At 43.0% G+C, this 21,470-nt stretch overlaps 1 protein-coding gene across 8 annotated transcripts in view; it reads right to left on the minus strand.

Annotated features, from left to right (window-relative positions):
• Nucleotides 1-21,470, minus strand: part of Tmem219 (transmembrane protein 219) — a 31,790-nt gene that overhangs the window by 953 nt on the left and 9,367 nt on the right. For 2 of the 8 annotated variants that reach the window (XM_034521019.2, XM_076942767.1), the window contains 5 exons: nucleotides 12,066-12,195; nucleotides 10,216-10,414; nucleotides 9,938-10,127; nucleotides 4,544-4,773; nucleotides 1,911-2,080 (listed from right to left, as the gene is read on the minus strand). In XM_034521019.2, the coding sequence (XP_034376910.1) occupies nucleotides 1,943-2,080; nucleotides 4,544-4,773; nucleotides 9,938-10,127; nucleotides 10,216-10,414; nucleotides 12,066-12,109 (801 nt within the window). In that variant the 5' untranslated portion in view covers nucleotides 12,110-12,195 and the 3' untranslated portion in view covers nucleotides 1,911-1,942. Of the gene's footprint in view, nucleotides 1-1,910; nucleotides 2,081-4,543; nucleotides 4,774-9,937; nucleotides 10,128-10,215; nucleotides 10,418-11,413; nucleotides 11,548-11,654; nucleotides 11,798-12,065; nucleotides 12,196-21,470 lie in introns of those variants that run through there. The other 6 variants (XM_034521012.2, XM_076942761.1, XM_034521005.2 and 3 more) reach the window with 5 other exon arrangements.

The following is a 21,470-nucleotide window of genomic DNA, read 5'->3' on the forward strand; positions in this document are numbered from 1 at the left end:
TAGTGTTCTCAGTGCACTGGTGACTGAGTGAAGAAACATCTAGTTAGCAGTGCACTAGTGTTCTCAGTGCACTGGTGACTGAGTGAAGAAACATCTAGTTAGCAGTGCACTAGTGTTCTCAGTGCACTGGTGACTGAGTGAAGAAAACGCATAAAGTGCTTGGGCAGAGAATGTAACAGGGATCACCATTCAGTAGATTCATTGGAGCTGTTTGAGTAGAATTCCAGGAGAGCCAACAAGATAGCTCTGTCACTAGGCTGACAACTTGAGTTTGAATCCCAGGATACACAGGATGAAAAGAGAGAATGATCTCCAAACACGTGCTGTTCCATAAACAAACACATGGCTCCCCCTCAAATAAGTAAATAAACTTAAAAAATAATAATTTTGCCAGGGTTGTTGGTGCATGCCTTTAATCCCAGCACTCAGGAAACAGGCAGGGGCACTTTGGGGCCAGTCTAGCTTACATAGTAAGCTTCAGGCCAGCCGGGCCTACACAATGAGATCCTGTCTCAAAATGAATAAGTTTCATGGGAAAAAAAAAGCCCCGAAGACTCCATATTTAGGGCAGATGATCACAGAGCTCCGCTAATTCATCAGTGCTAACATGTGGGTGTGTGCAGCTCAGCTCCGCTGAATCTGACAATCAACACCACTTGGAAGACAGCAGTCACAGAAGATATGCATGAAAGCATATCTAGTTAAAAAATAAGGCCCTGTGTGCTGGTACATGTCTTTAATCCCAACGCTTGAGAGGCAAAGGTAGGTGGACCTCTGCCAGCTTGGTCTACACAGTGTGTCAGGTCACTGAGGCTACAAATGAGACCATGTTTCAAAACAAACAAACAAACAAACAAACAAAAAAGTAAAAAGAGGCCCTGGTGGTTTGGTGGTTAAGAGCACTTACTGCTCTTGAAGAGAACTGGAGTTTGAGTTCCAGCAACCACATCTGGCAGCTTAAAACCACCTCTAACTCCAGCACCAAGGGATCCACCGCACTCTCTGGCTTCCTTGGGCACCTGTGCGCATATGACGTACATAAGTTCATGTAGGTACACACATATACACAAATAAAAATAAATTTAAAAAAAATGTAAAGGTGGGGCCTTAGGGGGTTAAAATAAATGAAAAGACGAAAAAACAAAATCAAACTATATCCATGCTTAGGGAGCTCTTCCACTTCAATAATCATACCTCCAATAGACTTCATCGACTTTGCCCGTCAGTCACTAATCACACAGCTGCCATGATCGGCTGTATAACTGTGCAGGATAAAGCAGGAGAAGAGCTCACAGGGAGAGCAGGGAGACTGCCAGGGAATATGGGAAGAACAACCTTTCCTTTTCTTTTTTCTTTTTTTTTTTTCCTTCTTTTTTCAAGACAGGGTTTCTCAGTGTAGCCCTGACTGTCCTTGAACTCACTCTGCAGAACAGGCTAACCCTGAACTCAGAGAGATCCAAATACCTCTGCTTCCTCGGTTTTGGGATCAAAGGGGTGTGCCACCATAGCCCAGCTTAGGGGAGGCATCTGAATTGCTGATAACAAGTCTTTTTCTCCCTGGGTAGTATTTACTAGTGTCCACTTTATAATAATTTACCAAATTGTACTTTTATGGTTTTTCTTTTTACATGAAAGTTATTTATTTCATCAATTCCATGAAAATCCACTCCATCTCTGACCTCCACATGCACACCATGGCACATGGGTGGACACACACACAGAGAAAGAAAACATTACAAGTAATAAAAATGTTCTGTTTGCAGAGAAGACTGTTCCCAGTTCCCAGGACACCGCTGAATAGGGCTCTTGGGGACTCACAGGAAGCTGTATTTGAGGATGGATTCTAAGGCTCTGCTTTACCAGGTTACAGCTGCCGTCCCTTCCCTACCTTAATTCCCACAGGGCCTCACCTGACAGCAGAGTGAGGCACAGTCCGTTGCCCTCAAAGCCGCGTTCTAGACCAGTGGAATTCTGGGCGTGGATGGAAGCACACTGCCGTGGCACAGCAGAGAAAACCACAGAGCAGAACCAGGAAAAAGCCCAAGACCAGCAGTCTGCTGCCACACAGAGCTAGCTCCTCCTAGTGGTGGGGACAAAGAGGGAAGGGGAAATGGTTACAGTAGAGAGGTTTGGGAATCTTGGGAAGATATCTTGTCCCATACCATGAAGAACAGAGACAGGCCTCCATGAGGCAGAGTCCTCCTGACACTTAGGGGCAGCTACGGGTCAGTGACAGATAACATTTGTCCAGATGTTTTCCAAACTGCTTTCTTGCCCAATTATCAACTGAACTCTCAATGACTCCCCAGGAGTCACTAGTCTCCACATTCCACTTGTCTTCTTTCCTTCCTTCTTTCCTTCCTTCTTTCCTTCCTTCCTTCCTTCCTTCCTTCCTTCCTTCCTTCCTTCCTCCCTCCCTCCCACCCTCCCTCCCTCCCTCCATTCCTTAAACAAGGTCTTATTATGCCTCAGGCTGGTCTCAAACTCTCATGTTCCTTCTGCCTTCAGCCTTCCGACTGCTGCAGTAACAGGTGTTTTCAAAGTATTTTTTATATCTATATTTGTATGTAGGTATTTGCACATTTATCTGTGCACCCCCTGCATACAATACCTGCAGAATCCAGAAGGGGGCTTCAGATCTCCTAGGACTGACATAACAAATAATTGTAAGTTGCTATGTGGGTGCTGGGGAATGAACCCAAGTCCTCTGGTGAGGCAGTCTTTGCACTTAACCACTGAGCCATTTCTCCAGCCATAAAACACTGGTTGCCAGCAAATGCCTTTACTTGCTTCAGCTATCTTGACAGCCCTTCACATTTTAAAGTCTATGCAAATAGAGCCAAATTCTGCTTCCCCAAATGGCCTTTTTAAAAAATTAATTAATTAATTACATGGTTTTTCAAGATAGGGTTTCTCTGTGTAGCCCTGGCTGTCCTAAAACTCTGTAGACCAGGCTAGCCTAGAACTCAAGAGATCCACCTGCCTCTGCGTCCCTGGCCATCTGCTGGGATTAGACATTGTGGTAGTTTAAATATGCTTGGCCCATAGCAGAGTGGTACTGTTGGAAGGTGTAGCCGTGTTGGAGGAAGTGTGTCACTGTCAGGGTGGGCTTTGAGGTCTCATATATATATATGCTCAACTCTGGCAAGAATCAGTCTGTTCCTGGCTGCCATCTGATCAAGATGCAAAACTCTCAGCTCCTTCTCCAGCACCATGTCTACCTAGACTCCTATCATGCTCCTGCCTTGATGATAACAACTGAACCTCTGAGCCTGTAAGCCATCCCAATGAAATGTTTCACTTTATAAGAGTTGCCTTGGCCATAGTGTCTCTTCACAGCAATGGACTAAGACAGGCATGCACCACCACCCCCTAGCACAAATGACCTATTCAATATGAAGGATGAGCATGTAGCAACCCTTTACCACTCTCCTCTGCCCTGCCAAGAGCTGCTTTCTCTTCTCTAAGGGCTCTGGCTGGCCCCTACTTCAGTGTCAAACTGTAACACTTAGTCTAACATTCACAGTAGCTCAGAACTGGCCCTAAGATCTGAGACTTCTCCTGTTTCCTTCTACCTCATCCCTAAACACCTCCTGTGAATCCCAAACAGTGAGCCTCACCCCTTTCCTCCTTCAAGGACCATTTTCCCAGGGAAAGGACTGGACCGCTGCTGCCTTAATGCTGCCTCTTAACCAGCTGTGTGCCGTTAGGCAATTCATTCCCTCTCTAAGCCTTTTTCATCATCTGCAAAATGGGACAATAGTACCTGTTTCACAGGACTATCTTAAGATCAAATGAGACAATACTTCATACTCTGAGACAATACAAAGACTTTGTACAAATGAGATAATACAAAGACTTTGTGTACTATAGATTACTATACATAACTCTTTCTTACTAGAAATGTTCAAGTTAGGGTTAACTGTTTCTTGCTTTATGTCTGTGTAACACTCTGCTCATATCTCTGTTACAGCAACACCTCATTCTGCCTCTAATTATACTCCTGAATCTCTTTTGTTTGTTGTTGTTGTTTTGGTTTTTTAGACAGGATCATAATAACCCTGGCCATCCTGGAGCTGCCTACATAAACCAAGCTGGTCTCCAAGTCAGCAAACAGCACATGACTGTCTCTGATCAAATCTGTTTTGTATTAGGTACTGTGCTGAGTACTTTACGGTCATTCTTATTCAATCCCAGTTACTGGAATTTGTAGATTATGTTACATTTGTCTTTTGCAGATGAGGAAGCTGAATCCTAAGAGATTCCATGCTTGTTCTTCACATCACTGCCTGTAACCTAAGGCAGGATTATCAGAGACTATGCTTGTTCACTCTTCCTCTTTTTTAATACATAGCCGTTATAAAACCCAGGTTAACCTCAAACTTTCAATCCTCCAGCCTCAGACTCCATAGTACCAGGATTATAAAAGAGCATGGCACCACACCAGACCAAGCACATTCCTTCTCTACTAAGTGAAGTGGCCTCGTCAACTCTTTCAGACAGTGTTCCACATAAAACATTGAGGATCAATCTGTGCACTTACTGAAGTAAGCAGCTTGGTGAGCACCAGGCGCTCGTGGCTCCAGACCTTGACACATTCCTCACCCACCACTGGGCTCAGGCTAGCGTTTCCAGCTCCCTCTTCTGAACAGGAGATAGGTGGTTGGCTAGAGGGCAGGATTTCTGGAACTCCACTGAAATACAGGCAGGTCCCTGGAGTCCTTCCTGAGGCCACTTTGGCTGTGACAAGGACAGACTCTCTGGCAAAGGACCCTGCAGGAGGCACAAGACACAAGGTGGAAAACAAAGTGGGGCTGGAGAGATGGCCAGCAGCAAAGAGCACTGGCTGCTCTTCCAGAGGACTTGGGTCTGCTTCCCAGCACACATATCTAGAGGTTTCTAACTGCAACTGCCTGAAACTCCAGCTTCAAGGGATCTGTTCGAGGGATCTGATCCCCTCTTCAGGCTTCCTCTGGTAAACAGACACACATACACACACACACACACACACACACACACACAAATACACAAACATAGCATTCACAGATATATGCACATACACAAACCAGGTGTGATGGCACATGCCTTAAATGCCAGCACTCGTGAGGCAGAGGCAGGAAGATCTCTAAGTTTGAGGCCAGCCTGGTCTACAGAGTGAGTTCCAGGACAGCTTGGGCTACAGAGTGAAACCCTGTCTGGGGGGGGGGGGGGGGGGAGAAAAAGAAATAGAAAGAAAGAAAGAAAAGTAAAAAATGAAAGAAAGAAATTAACTTGTCCAAAGAAATTAGTTATTCATTGGTCACCAAAAGCCATTAAAAGTTCACACTCTGTTTCAAATTGCTGGACAAGGGGCTGGAGAGATGGCTCAGTGGGTTAACACCACTGACTGCTCTTCCAGAGGACCCAGGTTCAATTCCCAACACCCACATGGCAGCTAAAAACTGTCTGTAACTCCAAGATCTGATAACTTCACACACACACATGCAGGCAAATAAATAAATTAAAAATCAAATTAACAGACAAATGATGGCTTGCTTGGTAAGTACCTTTGGGGTGATTCTCAGTGCAAAAACCACGAAGTTAGACTGTCATTTCACTGCCAGTAACCCAGATGTACTAAAGAACATACAAACCAGGGAAAACTTTCAGAAAAAACTAAAGCAAATACAGGTTATATTCCAATTTTAAAATGTTGAAGGCATTTCTATGAAAGGCACAAACCAAAAGTTTTTTTTGTTTGTTTGGAGCCCAGAGTAGCATAGAAACCATTATCTAGCCAACGCTTACCCAGAGCTCATAGCAGTCCTCCTATCTCGACCTCCAACTGTTAGGATTATTGACATGAACCACCATATCCAACTTCTATCATCATTTTAAATGAGCAGAGAGGATGCTCACCAAACTGTTGTTAAGCCTACATTTTCTTTGTTCATTGCTTCTATAGTTTGAATTCCTACATGGTTGGGGATGCAGCTCAGTTGATAGAATGCATGTGGACCACAAACCAGCATAAATTAAGAGTGAATAGTACCACACACTTGTAATCCCAACACTGGGGAGGTGGAGGTGAACAGACAGATAGCACAGAGACTTTGAGCAATACAGTGAGTTTGAGGCCAACTCTGGCTAAATAAGACCTTGTTGTAAACTAAGAAACACCAAAATCAAATGTATAATATTAAAAACAGAAGAAAGGGGACAAGCAAGATGGTCTATCCAGGAAAAGTCCCTGCAGCACAAGTCTGAGGACTTGTATACTTGGTGTCCAGAAGCCAGAAGAAGGTGGAAGGAGAGAGGCAACTACACAAGGCTTTTCTCTGACTGTCCATCCCCATGCCAATAGAAAGAACAAATGTAAAACTGCAAGCAGGTTAACAGCTAGGGGTATTGCTCAATAGCATATATGAGGTCCCTGGGCTCATTTTTAAGCACAAGCAAAAGAAAAAAACCCAAAACAATATAGACTAAGATGTTTGCTTTGGGGGCTGGAGAGATGGCTCAGTGGTTAGGAGCTCTCATTGTTCTTCTGAAGGTTCTGAGTTTAATTCCCAGCACCCACAAGGCAGCTCATAAGCACCTAATGCCATCTTCGGGTGTAGAGAGTACGTGTAGACAAAATACTTATATACATAAAACACATAAACAAACAAACAAATAAATAAATATTTTCAAATGTTTGCATTGATTTTATCAAATACAAAAAATTAGGAAATGATAGTGTTAATTGCTCAAAAAAACATTAAATAATGATGGCCTAACCACTTAATGGGTCAATTACAGACATTAAAATAATAGGTCAGGTAGTGGTGTGGAAAGCCAGATATGTCTAAGTGAAAAAGAAAAACAACTTGGCATATATATTATAATCACAACTGAAGAATGCACAAGAACGATTCCATAGATAACATCTTCTCTTGGCACTGCCCAATGGACTTGTGGGCCAGATGTTGTGTTGTTAATCCCAGACAGTGAACAACCCTCTTAGTTCACAAAAGTTTTACCTAAATTTTTTTCTTCATGTCTTTTTCTATTTTTTCTTTCTGTTTTTGTTTTGTTTTGAGGTAGGGTCTCATTATGTAGCTCTGTCTGTATTTAACTCACTCTGTAAACCAGGCTGGCATCAAACTCAAGAGAAATACATCTGCCTCTGCCTCCTAAGTGCTGGGATCAAAGGCGTGCTTCACTACATCCAACTCTGTTTCTTTTCCTTTAAAACAGGTCTTGCTTCTGAGTCCAGACTGTCCTCAAGTCTGTGCTTCTGCCTCAGCTTTTCCAGTGCTGGGCTACAGGCAGGCACCATGATGCCAAACTCACATCCCTCCTTATAAGCCACTTCCTAGTGTTCCTGTCAGCAGACCAATCCTGCTCCTTTCTCGGTCAGACTGAGTTTGCCCAATGTACTAGATAAAGTCTAACTACTTTGGGTTACACACAAAATCTTTCTTTCTTTCTTTTTTAATTGGTTTTTTGAAACAGAATCTTTCTGTATAGTCCTGGATATATAGTCACTCTGTAAATCAGGCTGGCTTCAAAATCAGAGATCCACCTGTCTCTGTCACCCAAGTGCTGGGACAAAGGCGTGGGCCACCACTGCCCAGCTCACACAAAATCTTATTGGATGTCATCAATTGTGGCTCATACCTAAAAGGAGTGAACCAATGCCTGCAAGTTGTCCTCTGAGCTCTACAAGTATGCTGTGGAGGTCATACACATGCTCACACACACATGAACAGACACAAGTGACTAAGTAGCTGTAATTAACTAATTAAGAGACTGTCCATGCATTTCTACTTCCTGCTTTGGATTATTTCCCCACTCATTTCTTTCCTACTCCATCCACACTGAGCCTGGGAAGTTCCTAAACACGACATCATAGTTCCTTCCCATCTACATGTCTGTGTGTCTGCTGCTCCCTTTGCCTGGCGTGGCTAAGCATTCTAAAAACTTAGGTTTAGACGCTGTATCTTCGAGAGGTCTTCTTTTACCAACTTTCCTATACCTTCTGTTCTACTTCTCACACTGACTGACTCTTTTATGTCTGTATTCTTGGTAGACAGACTGTCAGCAACTTAAGGGGAAGGCCAAGAGCCTAGAAAAGTTGCTACTAGAGCCACAGTGAAATAAATAGGGCTTTTCTGTGATTAGGGTAGGGAGTGAAAATGAGAGAAGAATACTGGGGAGTGGTGGTGCCCACTCAGGAGACAGAGGCAAGAGGATCTCTGTAAGTTCGAGACCAGCCTGGTCTACATATTGAGTTCTAGGATAATCAAAATTACATGGAAAGATCCTGTCTCAAAAAAAACAAAACAAACAAACAAAACAAAGTGCTAGTGAGAACAGAAGACAGTGCAAAGCTCCAGTTGTAAGACTATAAATGGGGGCTGGAGAGATGGCTCAGCGGTTAGGAGCACTGACTGCTCTTCCAGAGGTCCTGAGTTCAATTCCCAGCAACCACATGGTGGCTCACAACCATCTGTAATGGGGTCTGGTACTCTCTTCTGATGTGTCTGAAGAGAGCAATTGTGATATACTCATATGCATAAAATAAATAAATAAAATCTTTAAAAAATATTTACCATAGAGCTATCCTATATTCTATGCTTGACTATACTCTCATAGTACTAAAATATATGTCCACACAAAAACTAGTGTTAAGGACTGGGGAGATGGCTCAATGGTTAAGAGCACCATCTGGTCTTCCAGAGGTCCTGAGTTCAATTCCCAGCAACCACATGGTGGCTCACAACCATCTGTAATGAGATCTGATGACCTCTTCTGGTGTGTCTGAAGACAGTGTACTCACATACATAAAATAAATAAATAAAAACAAAACCCAAAAAAACTAGTGTTAAAAACAGCATAATTTCTTTCTTTCTTTTCTTTTTTTTTTTTTTTTGGATTCTTTTCTTTTTTGGGGAGACAATGTCTCATTATATAGCCTTGGCTGGCCTAAAGCTCGATATGTAATTAGGCTAACCTGTAGAGATTTGCCCACCTTGGCCTACCCAGTGCTGGAATTAAAGGTATGTTGCACTGGACCAGGCTGAAACAGTATAATTTCTAATGACCCAAAGTGGAAACAAGCTAAATGCCAATCAAATGATAAACAGATACATACAGATATGGAATACTCATCCAAAGCTATTATTCACCAATAAAACACATGAAATAAGGCTGCTACATGATGAACCTTAAAAATCTCAAGTCAAAGAAGCCTGTCACAGAGGACTGCATACTGTAGCAATGTCCAGAATAGGCAAATCACCAGAGACAGGAAGCAGATTTGTGAAGGTCTCAGAACCTGGGGAGAAGAGGTGCAGAAAAGCTATGGTGCAGAGATCTTAGATGATTAAAAAAAAACTATATATATACACATACCCACATATACACGTGTGTGTGTGTGTGTGTGTGTGTGTGTGTGTGTGTGTGTATGGGTCTCAGGGTGGTTCCAGAGATAGGTAAACAGACTAAAAGTAACTTAGTTGTATACTTTAAATGAGTGAAATATATGGTGGCATGTGACTCATATTTCAATGCTGTCATATTTATTTTGGAGGTTGTTTCAGATCTTGCTATGTAGTCCTGGATGACCTGGAACTCACTATATAACCCAGGAATGCTGGCATGCTTGCACACTCTCTTCAGATCTATCTAGCTCTCCATACATAGTGGGGCAGGGCATTTGCTTTTAAACCTGAGACCTCTTGGTACATTTTAGGACAGAACTGAAGAAACTTGGAACTGAAACAGCTAAGCCAAAACACAGAACCTACTGTGGACAGCATTCACTGCAAGTATCTCATCCTATCTAATCTGTGTCATAGCAAAAGTCACTAAGGTGTACAGATGTGTCCAAGGTCACTAGTCTGGTGAAGTCAGAAGTCGGGCCCAACCCTAAGTGTAGTGACTCTGGACTGCGGTATTCCCCAGATCTCACCTTTCAATCCTATCTGACTACCATGGATCTTGGCTTGAAATGTTTGGGTTTTGTTTCTGTCTGGATCATCTCCGAAGTTCAAAGTGGTCAGTAAGCCAACGACGTGAGGACCTCGCCACTTCCCTGTGACTGTCTCATTCATGGGGCACAGACTTAGCTGGCCAAAAGATCTCAAGAAGGAAACCCAATCCTGTGTGCAAAAAAGGACAGTGACAGAGAGGTGAGAAGAGCAGCAGAGGCGGGTATATACCACAAGGGCGAGCACCCCGGGTACTTACCTGGGGAATGTCAGGGCTACGCAGGCCAGTTGTGTGGGTGAGGAGGAAGCCACCAAGGCCCAAGCCAGAGAGGCCAAGGAGCAGCAGGATCAAAGTGGCACAGACCAAAGGTGGGTGATGAGCCAGACAGAGATGCAAGTTGTGCCCTGCCTGGCAGCTGCCCATGGGGAGCAGGGGGGTCTGGGCATCCGTGGAGTGCCTGCTGGAGGACAGTAAGGAAGAACTAGACAAGAGCCTGCTGGTCAGAAGGCACTCACCCATGTTACGCAAAGACAAGCTACAGCTAGAAGACAATGAATTTGCTCAAAGCCACACTGAAAGGGACAGAGCCAGGTCCAACATCCAAGATTCTGTACTCCAAAAGTTTGACTCCTTACAACACTTTAAAAAAAAAAAAAAGCTTTCTTTCATTTCTGAAATCTCCAAAGGAGAAGCAGGGAAGAGCATTCTGTACTAGCAAAAGGGATGTGAAAAGAATTCTCAGCTGGAGAAAGAGGAAGCAGTTGATCTGGGGTTGGGCTTTGATGGTCAAGCCAGAATCCAGACCGGAAGTGTCTGGGTTAAGAGTTCCTACTTTGGAGTTAAGCTAACTAGCCAGGTAGGAATGGATGATGCTCACAAATGCAACCAAGCCAGTTGGTTGTCTGTGAGGTTAGGAGGTCATGAAAGAGAGTTCTAAGAACACCAAGTAATGAGGATTCGATTGGGCAGCTGTTTGCTCGGTACTTGGCCATTCAGGAATTCAACAGATGTCCATCTCCTTTCTTTTTATTGGTGTCATACTGATCCTTAAGACCAGAAGCCCGCAGAAAAACACTGTAGCACAGAGACTCTAACACAGAAGTGGTAGGGTTATGGTCTAAAATCCGTCTCCAACTTCCGAGAACACTATTCCAGGCAAGAAGCGATAGACTGATGAAAATAAACATCTGGAAGGTAGGAGATCAGTATAAGGTATGGGGGGAGAGCGTGGGAAAGTGTGAAAGCCACTGGGAAACACACGTGTCACATATGCTCGGCCCCTGCGTGGCCCCACGTCCCGGCATTTCTGCAAGGGGGAGGGTAGGAGGAGGGAGGGCAGAGCCTGAGGGGCAGTAGCGGCTGGTGCATCTGGGCCTCCCGTCCTCCCCAAAGCCCCCTCCTGAAGGATCTCGACACCCGCATCCCTTCCCGATGCAGCGGCTTCAGGTCGGTTTACCACTTGCTAGCTCTCACCGCTTGCAGCCGGGTAGAGGCCGGCGCCCAGTGACGTCATGGGTGGCGCGGCAGAGAGGCGGGGCCCTTGCTCGCTGCGCTCGCTCCGGCCCCGCCCCAATCCGTCTAGACGAGCATGCGCGGTGGCCACGGGGGTGGAGAGGTTTGCTGGTTACTCCCCGGCCCGTGTCAAGCCAAACCAAAAGAAAATTCACCATAGGGGCCAAGCGGAGGAAGTAACTCACCAGGAGGTGCTAAAACTAGCAATAGGCAAGGGAGGCCGTGCTAGCGGTTTTGGACATCTCAGGGTCTTCCTCCCGAAAGAGCGCAGGAGGGTCGGAACCTCATCAAAGTCATTTTTCTGATGTTCGGGACCCACCTGTGCCATTCGCACACTCCGGCCGCCGTCCAGGTTTCCCGGAAAGTCTTGGGAATCCTCTGGGAAGGATGGGACTTTACTCCTCCCCTCTGAGAGTATTGTGTAGGTTCTGCTTTTCTCTGCCCTCTCAAGTGCTTAAGGTGTGTACCCCTTACCCTCAGCCTTTGGCTCTTAAGAGGTTCCTAAGGGCCCAGGACCCTAGAGATGCAAGGCTGTTCAACCGGGAGCGAGCGTCTCTTCTCACTCTGTTATCCTTTTAGAGGGATTATCATCTTACCTGAAATTTAAGCTTAAGACACGGAGCCAAAAACTCAGGTCCATCCTCACTCTGTCGGTGCAGTCCGGTAGCCCCAGCACTCATGAGGTGGAGGCCTGAGCATCAGGAGTTCGAGGCCAGCGTGGGATCCCTCCAAAACCAAACAACAACAAAATGAATAAATCTAATTCTGCATAAACCATAATAATCATGTTGTCCTGGGGATAAGGTTGTCCCCTTTAAAGGAGGGCATTTGGTTTGGTTTGGGGGAGGTGCAGATGACATGGAACTCACTTATGAAGACCACTTATTTGTCTTTGAACACAGAGATCCACCATCTTCTGCCTCCTGTGTGCTGCGATTAAAGAGGTGGAACATGGTTCTCTAAAGAAGGACATTTGTACCACCAGTTTTAGTTCAGAACAGTTCTCAAAAGATGTATATGTGTATATATATACGTATATATACACATGTATATATGTATATATATGTATATATGTGTGTGTATGTATATATATACACATGTATATATGTATATATATACACATGTATATATGTATATATATACACATGTATATATGTATATATATATGTATATATAAGCAAAATGAGGTATCATTCATATTCATTAGTATAGCTACCAACAAGAGATCAGAAAATAGGAAGCATTAGTAAATATGTGGACAGATTGAAACTTCAGCTGAATGTTGTTGGTAGGAACATAAAATGGTATAACTGTTAAGGGAAAGAATTTGGCTTTTCCTAAAAAGGAAAAATAACAGAAATGGTATTACCATGTGGTTACAATTCTACTTCTGGATATAAAATTACTCCCCAAATTTGAAACAATGTCTCCGTGAGACATTTGTACACCCATATTCCTAGCAAGATTATTCACAAGAGTCAAAAGTGGAAACATCCCTAGAATGGAAGCTGGCTAATCCAAATGTGGTTCACTCAACAGATGAGAGAATATTACTCAACTCTGAAGTGGAAGGGTAGCCATGTATGGTATCCCATGCCTGTGATCCTAGCATCCATGAAGTAGAGGCAGCAGGACAAGGAATTTAAAAGGACACCATCTTTGGCTACATTATTGGGGCATTTTATGCTGAGTGAAATGTAAAATGTATCAGTTACCAAAAGAGAGCAGCAAATGATTCCATGTATATGAAACAAACAAGACAATAGTATATGATCCCACATCTATGAGATACATGACGTAACAGCATATGATCCCACCAACATGGTATGTACAGGACAATAGCAAATGATTCTCCTGTATGTGATGCATAAGATAAACAAGAGAATGATTCTAACTCTATGAGATATACAAGACAGCAGTGTATGATTCCAACTACAGGTAGTGCACAACACAAAAGTGTGTGACACCAACCTGAGGTGCAGAAGACAATGACATGGGATTCCACTTACATGAGACCCTCAAGACAATAGCATATTATTCGAACTGTATGATATGTACAAGACAATAGCAAATATCTATACAAGATGATTCCTCTTACATGAGATCCTCAAGACAATAGGGCTGGAGAGATGGCTCTGCCGTTAAAGGCTAGGCTCACAACCAAAAATATAAGAGATCCTCAAGGCAATAACATATAAGTCCATCATCACAATAGTCACAAGAAAATAGTGTGTGATTCCACCTGTGCATTATAAATCACACAATAGTGAAGGATTCCACATATATAAGCCAGACAAGATGATAGCATATGACTCCACTAATATGGGATGTGAAAGATAATTGCTTATGATAACACCAACTTGAGATGCACAAGACATTAAGCAAATTATTCCACATATATAATATGCATAAAACAATAGCATATACTTCCAACTTTGTGGAATGTATAAGATAACAGTATACGATTCCACTGAGATGCATGTCCCATGAGATGCATGAGACAATAGCATCTAAATGCATCTATACGAGATAAGCAAGATAATAGCAAATTACCCCAACAGTATATGTGTGATGCAAAAGACAAATGTAAATGATATCACTTATATGAGGCACACAAGAACACAGTGAATGATCCCACTGATGTGTGATACACAAAACATTAGCTTATGGGTCCCCTCTATGAGATGCACAAGACAATAGTGTGTGATCCTTCCAACATGAGAGTCACCAGATAGTAAGTGAATGGTTCCACCTCTACAAGATGTACAAGATAATAACGGGATTCCACTAGATTATATGCACAGAGAGATAGAATGATTCCAGCTAAATGTAGCACAAGATGATTGCATACCACTAGATGAAGAAAAATGAGAGTATATGATTCTACCAACATGAGATGTTTAAGACAATAAGAAATAATTCATTCTGTATAAGATACACAAGAGGATAGCATGTATATGAGATATTTAAGACATGAATGATTCCATTCTATGAGAGACACAAGAATATAGTGTATGATTCCACTGACAGGAGATGCACAGGATAATAATGTATGGCTCCACTTGTGTGAGATAACCAGCCCTATAGTGAATGATTCTACTTTTTGAGCTGCTCAAGATAGCAACTGATACCAAGACAAGAGCATAAGATGCCATCTGTATATGACCCCCGAACCAATACTGGTGGTAGTGATAATACATGCCTCTAATCTCAGCACTGGAGAGGCAGAGGCAGAGGCAGAGGCAGAGGCAGAGGCAGAGGCAGAGGCAGAGGCAGAGGCAGAGGCAGAGGCAGAGGCAGAGGCAGAGGCAGAGGCAGAGGCAGAGGCAGAGAGGCAGAGAGGCAGAGAGGAGGCAGAGAGGCAGAGAGGCAGAGAGGCAGAGAGGCAGAGAGGCAGAGAGGAGGCAGAGAGGCAGAGAGGCAGAGAGGCAGAGAGGCAGAGAGGCAGAGAGAGGCAGAGAGGCAGAGAGAGGCAGGCAGATCTCTGAGTTGGAGGCAAGCCTGGTCTACAGAGTGAGTTCCAGGACAGTCAGGACTACACAGATAACCTATCTGAGGGGTGGGTGGGGGTGGGGGGAGCCAAAAGACAATAGCAACTTATTTCAACTATGTGAGATTCACAAGACTGTAGCAAATGATTCAAATTATTTGATCTACACAAGGCAGAAGTGTAATGGTAAATCTGCCCAATCTAGGCATGCAGCATTCATTTGATACTTATTGACTTGTGTCGTTATTCTATGGACTCCCTATGGGCAAAAGATTTACCGCAACAAATTGGCGCCCAACGTATTATTTAGAACTCAACTAACTTGAGACAAAAGAACAAAAGAAAAGTTACAAAGTACAAAAACTTCCCCAACGGCCAAGGTCAGGAGCAGCACTCAGCTTACAGCTGGGCTTGCTCACTGCCCTGTGAAAACTGAAAGAAGGGTCTTCCGAAAATTCAACAGTGAAACAAAAGTTATTGTAGCCAGACCAGTAGGTCATTTAAATTAAAAAAATTAAATTAAAAAAAAAGTGAATAGACACAGATAAATAGATGTAAAAGGTTTTAAGGTTGCGAGGAGTAAATTGCAGGCTGCTCTGAGTCAAGAGAGCCAAACAGATAAATAGAAAGGTTAGAGTAACGAATTGTAACGAGGGACTGGTGATCCTAGAACACAACTGCCTGCGAGGTAGTTTTCAGGTAGAAACAGTGAATTGAGGGCTCCAAACCAGATAAATTTTTAATATAAAAAAAAACATATTTTGATAAAGATGACAAAAACAATGGATATCTTTTGGGCTTTATATGATGATATTTCAAATGGTTTGACAGAAATCAACTTAGGGAACACTTTATTATTTATCAGTATTGCTATATTTATTTTTTTGATATACTATGTCTTCTCAAAAGACAAAGCTCTAGATAAAAAATTCTTTGCCTTGGAAAAGAGATTACAAGAAACAATAGAACTTTTGGTACAGGATAGAGATGAAATTTGGAAACAGATAGAAAATAATGAGGAATGGAAGCAGGGCTTAGAACAGAAGTTACAGGAACAAAAAGATGAAAATGAAAGTGGGAGACAGGAGATTAAAAGGATAATTGAACAGAAGATAGAGCAGTTAATAGATCAGATGGAGAAACAGATAAAAAATAATGAATTGAAGACACAAGAAATTATAGATCAGAATAAGAGACAGAAAGATGAAAATGAAACTGGGAGACAGGAGCTAGAAAAGATGATCAAACAGAGCATGCAACAGCTCACAGATCAGATGGAGAAACAGATAGAAAATAATGAGGAATGGAAACAATTACAATATAAAAAAACATATGAAGCATGTATACAAACCTTAAGGGAGGAATTTAAATTTTCAGCTGAGGAAAATACTGAGGTTAAGACAGAAGTAAATAAAGAAAGTCAACCAAGAGTTATTAGAAAACACACCTTGGTCTATCCGGTTACAGTACAACAAAGACCTCCAAATGTTGTTTACCCACAGGGTTATGAGAAATTTGAATGGCAACCTGTGGATGTGTTAGATCTGAGAAAATTTAAGGAGAGTGTCACTAATTTTGGTATGCACTCACCATTTGTTAAACAAATTCTGACTTCTTGGGCTATTAAAAATAGAATAATCCCCCAAGACTGGAAAGATATGGCAAGAGCTATATTAGAACCTGCCGCAAATTTACAATGGGTTGCATGGTGGAGAGATGAGGCGAGGGAGATAGCACAACAAAATAGAGCCAGAGGAAAGAGAGAAGCGGCGGAGTGGGCAGTTGGTCGAAGTTAGAGGGCAGTTGGTGGAGAGAGAGAAGATGAAGAAGGCCTTGACCTAGGAAACTGCAAGTTGTTAAGAGCTCTCATAGCCGGGGAATAGTGTAGTTTAATGGTAAATCTGCCCAATCTAGGCATGCAGCATTCATTTGATACTTATTGACTTGTGTCGTTATTCTATGGACTCCCTATGGGCAAGAGATTTACCGCAACAGAAGTGTATGATTTTATTGACTGAATTGCACAAGACCATAGTACATGATTTCACATGTATGAGATGAAGAAGACTAAATAGAAAATTATTCCACCTATATGAGATGCACAGGACAATAGTGAATGGCATACCCTATATAAGACCACAAGACAATAGTGTTTGATGCTATCTCTGTGTCACTATGAGATGAATGAATCAATAGCATTTGATTCTATAGACCTATCTTGCACAAAACTAGGAAGGATTCAGGAGATGAACAAGACAGGGTCATATGATTTGACTCATATGAGATGCACAGGACAATAGCATACGGTTCCCATGATACAAGATACACAACAAAATAGCAAGTGATTCAAAATATGTATGATACATAAGATAGTGGTTAATTACTCTACCTCTTTGAAGTTCATAAGACAATATCATATGATTCCACCAACATGATATGCACAAGATAATAGTGCAAGATTCCAGTGTTATAAAATGTACAAGACAGTAACACATGATTCCACCAAATGAGGTGCAGAAGATGACGGCAAAGGATCCCTTTTATATCAGGTTCATGAGGCACTAGTGTCTGATCACACTTAAATGTGATGCATAAGTCGATCTTGAAATGATCCACTTATAAGAGCTAGACAAGATAGTAACATATTTTCCCACCATTATGTGGTATAAAGAATAATTGCTTATGATTTCACCAACCCGAGATGCATAAGACAATAATGAATGACTCCATATATGCACAAGACATATTATTCCACCTATATGAAATATTCAAGACAGTAGACATGAGTCCACCTATATGGGATGTGTAAGACTAATGTATGATTCCACTGATGTGAGATGCACATGACAGTAGCATATAAATGCACCTATATGAGATTTTTTTTTCGAGACAGGGTTTCTCTGTGTAGCTCTGGCTGTCCTAGAACTCACTCTGTAGACCAGGCTGGCCTCGAACTCAGAAATCCGCCTGCCTCTGCCTCCCAAGTGCTGGGATTAAAGGCGTGCGCCACCACTGCCCAGCTATATGAGATTTTTAAAAAGACAAAAGCAAGCGATGGTGGCTAGAGAGATGGTTCAATGGTTGAAAGCATTTGCTGCTCTTGCAAAGGACTTGGATTTGGTTCCCAGCACCCACATAGTGGCTCAAACCTATTGTAACTCAAGTTCAGGGAATCTGAAGCCTTTTTCTGGACTCCATGGGCACCAGGCATGTACATGATACACATATACTCATGCAGGCAAAACACTCATACGTATAAAATAAAAATAAATAAATCTGAAAAAAAGTATTTTAAACAGCTATTGAAAATCTGCATTCACTTAACAGTTTGGGGATGTGTGCTGTGTGGCATGCATCAACCTGCATGCGGGGGTCCCAAGGCTGAGCATGGTAGCTGGATCCTTGACTTCAGTGTCCCCCCCTCTTGTCAATACTTAGTGCTCAGATCAGAGCTGATGGTCTGACAGTGCAACAAGCAGAGTGGGAACCATCCAGAGCCTGGCTTTGCCCAGCTCTGCCCAGAGAACACAGCAGAGCTCTGGAAGTTTACAGCAAAGCTCCTCACAAGGCACTGACACTTTGCTTTTTACTTCTTTGACTTTTTGTTTGTTTTGTTAATTTGTTTCTCTACTCATGTGTATGTGTGTATGTATTGTGTGTATGTATACATGAGTGCTGGTGCCCACAGCACACAAGGTTGTCCAGTCCCCCTGGAGATGGAGTTACAGGCAGCTGTGAGCCACCCAGTGCAGGTGCTGGGAACTGAACTTGGTTCCTCTCCAATGGCAGTACTTGATCTCAACTGCTGAGTCATCTTCCCAATCCCCACACCCTTACAGTGTTTATTTTGTGAGCCTTGGCTTGGGCATGCAAATGAACATCAGAAGTTGATCTCTCTTTCTTCTGTGTGGACCACCGGGATCTCCTTCTAGTCACATTTTGACAATGCGCCTGTATACACCGAGCCATCTCACAGTCCCTCATCCTGTTGGTTCGATTGCTTTTTGAGACAGTGTCTCACTGTGTAGCTCTGGTTGGCTTGGGACTCCTCTGTAGACCAGGCTGGTCTCTAATTCACAGAGATCTACCTGACTCTGCCTCCAGAGTGCCTCCTCATGGTTTGTCCTACTGAGACAGGACCTCACGTAGTCTAAGCCTGCTCACAATGTAGCTGAAGATGACCTTAAACTCCTGATCCAGCCTGGCAGTGGTGGCACACGCCTTTAATCCCAGCACTTGAGAGGCAGAGACAGGTGAATTTCTCTGAGTTTGAGGCCAGCCTGGTCTACAGTGAGTTCCAGGACAGCCAGGGCTACACAGAGAAACCCTGTCTCGGAAAAACCAAAAAAACAAAACAAAACAAAAAAAACCAACAACAACAAAAAACCAATAACAATAACAACAAACAAACAAACAAACACCTCCTAATCCTCCTGCCTCCACCTCCCAGACAAAGGTTATCCACAGGGGTCACCTTACATGGCTGACTGCCTTTGTCTCACCTGACTCAGAGTCTTTCAAGGGAAGGAGAACAGCTAGACATGGGGTGTTCCTAGAAAACATTACAAGCTAAGAGAAGAAGCCATGGCCACTTAGAGGAAATGATCATAGCTGAGACAAATAATACGTGCGCGCACACACACACACACACACACACACACACAACTAAACCAAAACAATCACAACAAAAAACAAAAGAAAAAAACCAAAACAAAACAAACAAAACAAATCCCCAAAACCTACCACGAACAACACAGGGAGGAAAAGATGAGGAGTAAGAAGCTTGGAACATATGTCCCTTTTCAACATTTTTATTTTTGTTTTATGTGTGTGTGTTGTCTGCATGTATGTCTGTGCACCATGTATGTGCAGTGCCCAAGAAGTCCACAAGGAAAACTGAGGGCCCTGGCATTGAAGTTACAGACAATTGTTAGTCACCATGTAGGTCTGGGAATCAAACCTAGGACCTCTGGAAGAACAGCCAGGCCTCTTAATTTCTGAGCCATCTCTCCAGCTCCTGGGAAACATCCTTGAAATATCCTTCTACCCCCTACACTTGAGTGTATAATACATAATGCTCACTCAGATGGTCCTGGGGGAGAATATTAACTGGCCTCTCCAGCAGGTCTTCAGGGCTAGCAGAGGCAGAGATTGAGGGCTAAGCTACAGTTGTAAATAAACTCTATAGGTTACGTGGGTGTTCCAGCACATGGACTCTGCAAAGGGCCTAGAGAGTGTCTCTCTTGACTTTTCCTCTCCCGTGTCTGCATCTCCTTGAACCTCCTTGCCCTGGGCACATTCTCTTTCTACCTATGTAATAAAATTAGAAGTGACCTGGTTTCAGTGAAAATATGTGAAACATACAGAGAACCAGTAAAATATTCCATTCACATAAAATAAAGTACCTGAGAAAGCACAGGATTGGGGGCTTAGGGTATTCCAAACAAAAACTTGAAATCAACTACTTATGAATTCCTTGAAGGAATAAAGGAAATCGTGGATAAAGAAGTGAAAGAAAACAGAACAATGTTTCTGTTAATCAGTGAGATGGCTGGGAATGTGTATCTGTTGGCAGAATGACATCATAGCAGCACATAGAATGTGCATGGGGCACAAACCTACAATCCCAGCACTCAGGAGTTGGAAGCAGGAGGATCAGGAGCTTTGGATGGTACTTGTTTGTTTCTTTGTTTTGAGACAGGGTCTCACTATGCAGTTCTGGCTATCCTAGAACTCACTATGCAGAGCAGGCTGACCTCAAACTCACAGAGATCTGCCTTTGCTTCCTGAGTGCTGCGATTAAATGTGTGTGGCACCATCCAGGATCCAGTGCTCAAGGTCATCCTCAAGACCTGGGACACATGAGACCCATCCAAAGCAGAAGCAGGAAAGCAGAAGAAAGAGGGAGAGAGGGAGGGGAAGGAAGAGAGGAGGGAGAGGGGAGGGGGAAGAAGAGGAGAAGGAGAAGAAGGTGGTTATGAGAACCAAAGCTGGGCTCATTAGCATAGGCTATCCACACCCAACACCCCCCATACACACACACACACACACACACACACAGAAGGACTGAAGGAAGGAGAGACAGAAAAGAGAGTATATATGCAAAGTTTCTCAGGAAAAAAGAAACAAACACAACAGCATATTAAAGAAATTGTAAACCATGGCTATCTGGAATTTTTCCCAGGGATACAGGTTCAAACCAGAGGAATCAACTCATGGCATGGCACACACCTTTAATTCCAGCACTCAGGAGGGAGAGGCAGGCTGATGATCTCTGTGAATTCAAAGCCATATTGGTCTACAGAGTGAGTTCTAGGCCAATCAGGGCTATATCATGAGACCCTGTCTCAAAACCAGCAACAACAAAAATCAGCCCATGACATACAGCAGATTACTAGAACAAAAGGTAAGAAACAATCATTTCAGTTAATGAAAACTTTTTTTTTTTTTTTTTTTTTTTTTGCTTTATATGGCTATGGTGGCACAGAAATGTAATGCCAGCCAGCATACA

Source organism: Arvicanthis niloticus, chromosome 1, assembly GCF_011762505.2.
Source record: "Arvicanthis niloticus isolate mArvNil1 chromosome 1, mArvNil1.pat.X, whole genome shotgun sequence".
NCBI lineage: Eukaryota > Metazoa > Chordata > Mammalia > Rodentia > Muridae > Arvicanthis > Arvicanthis niloticus.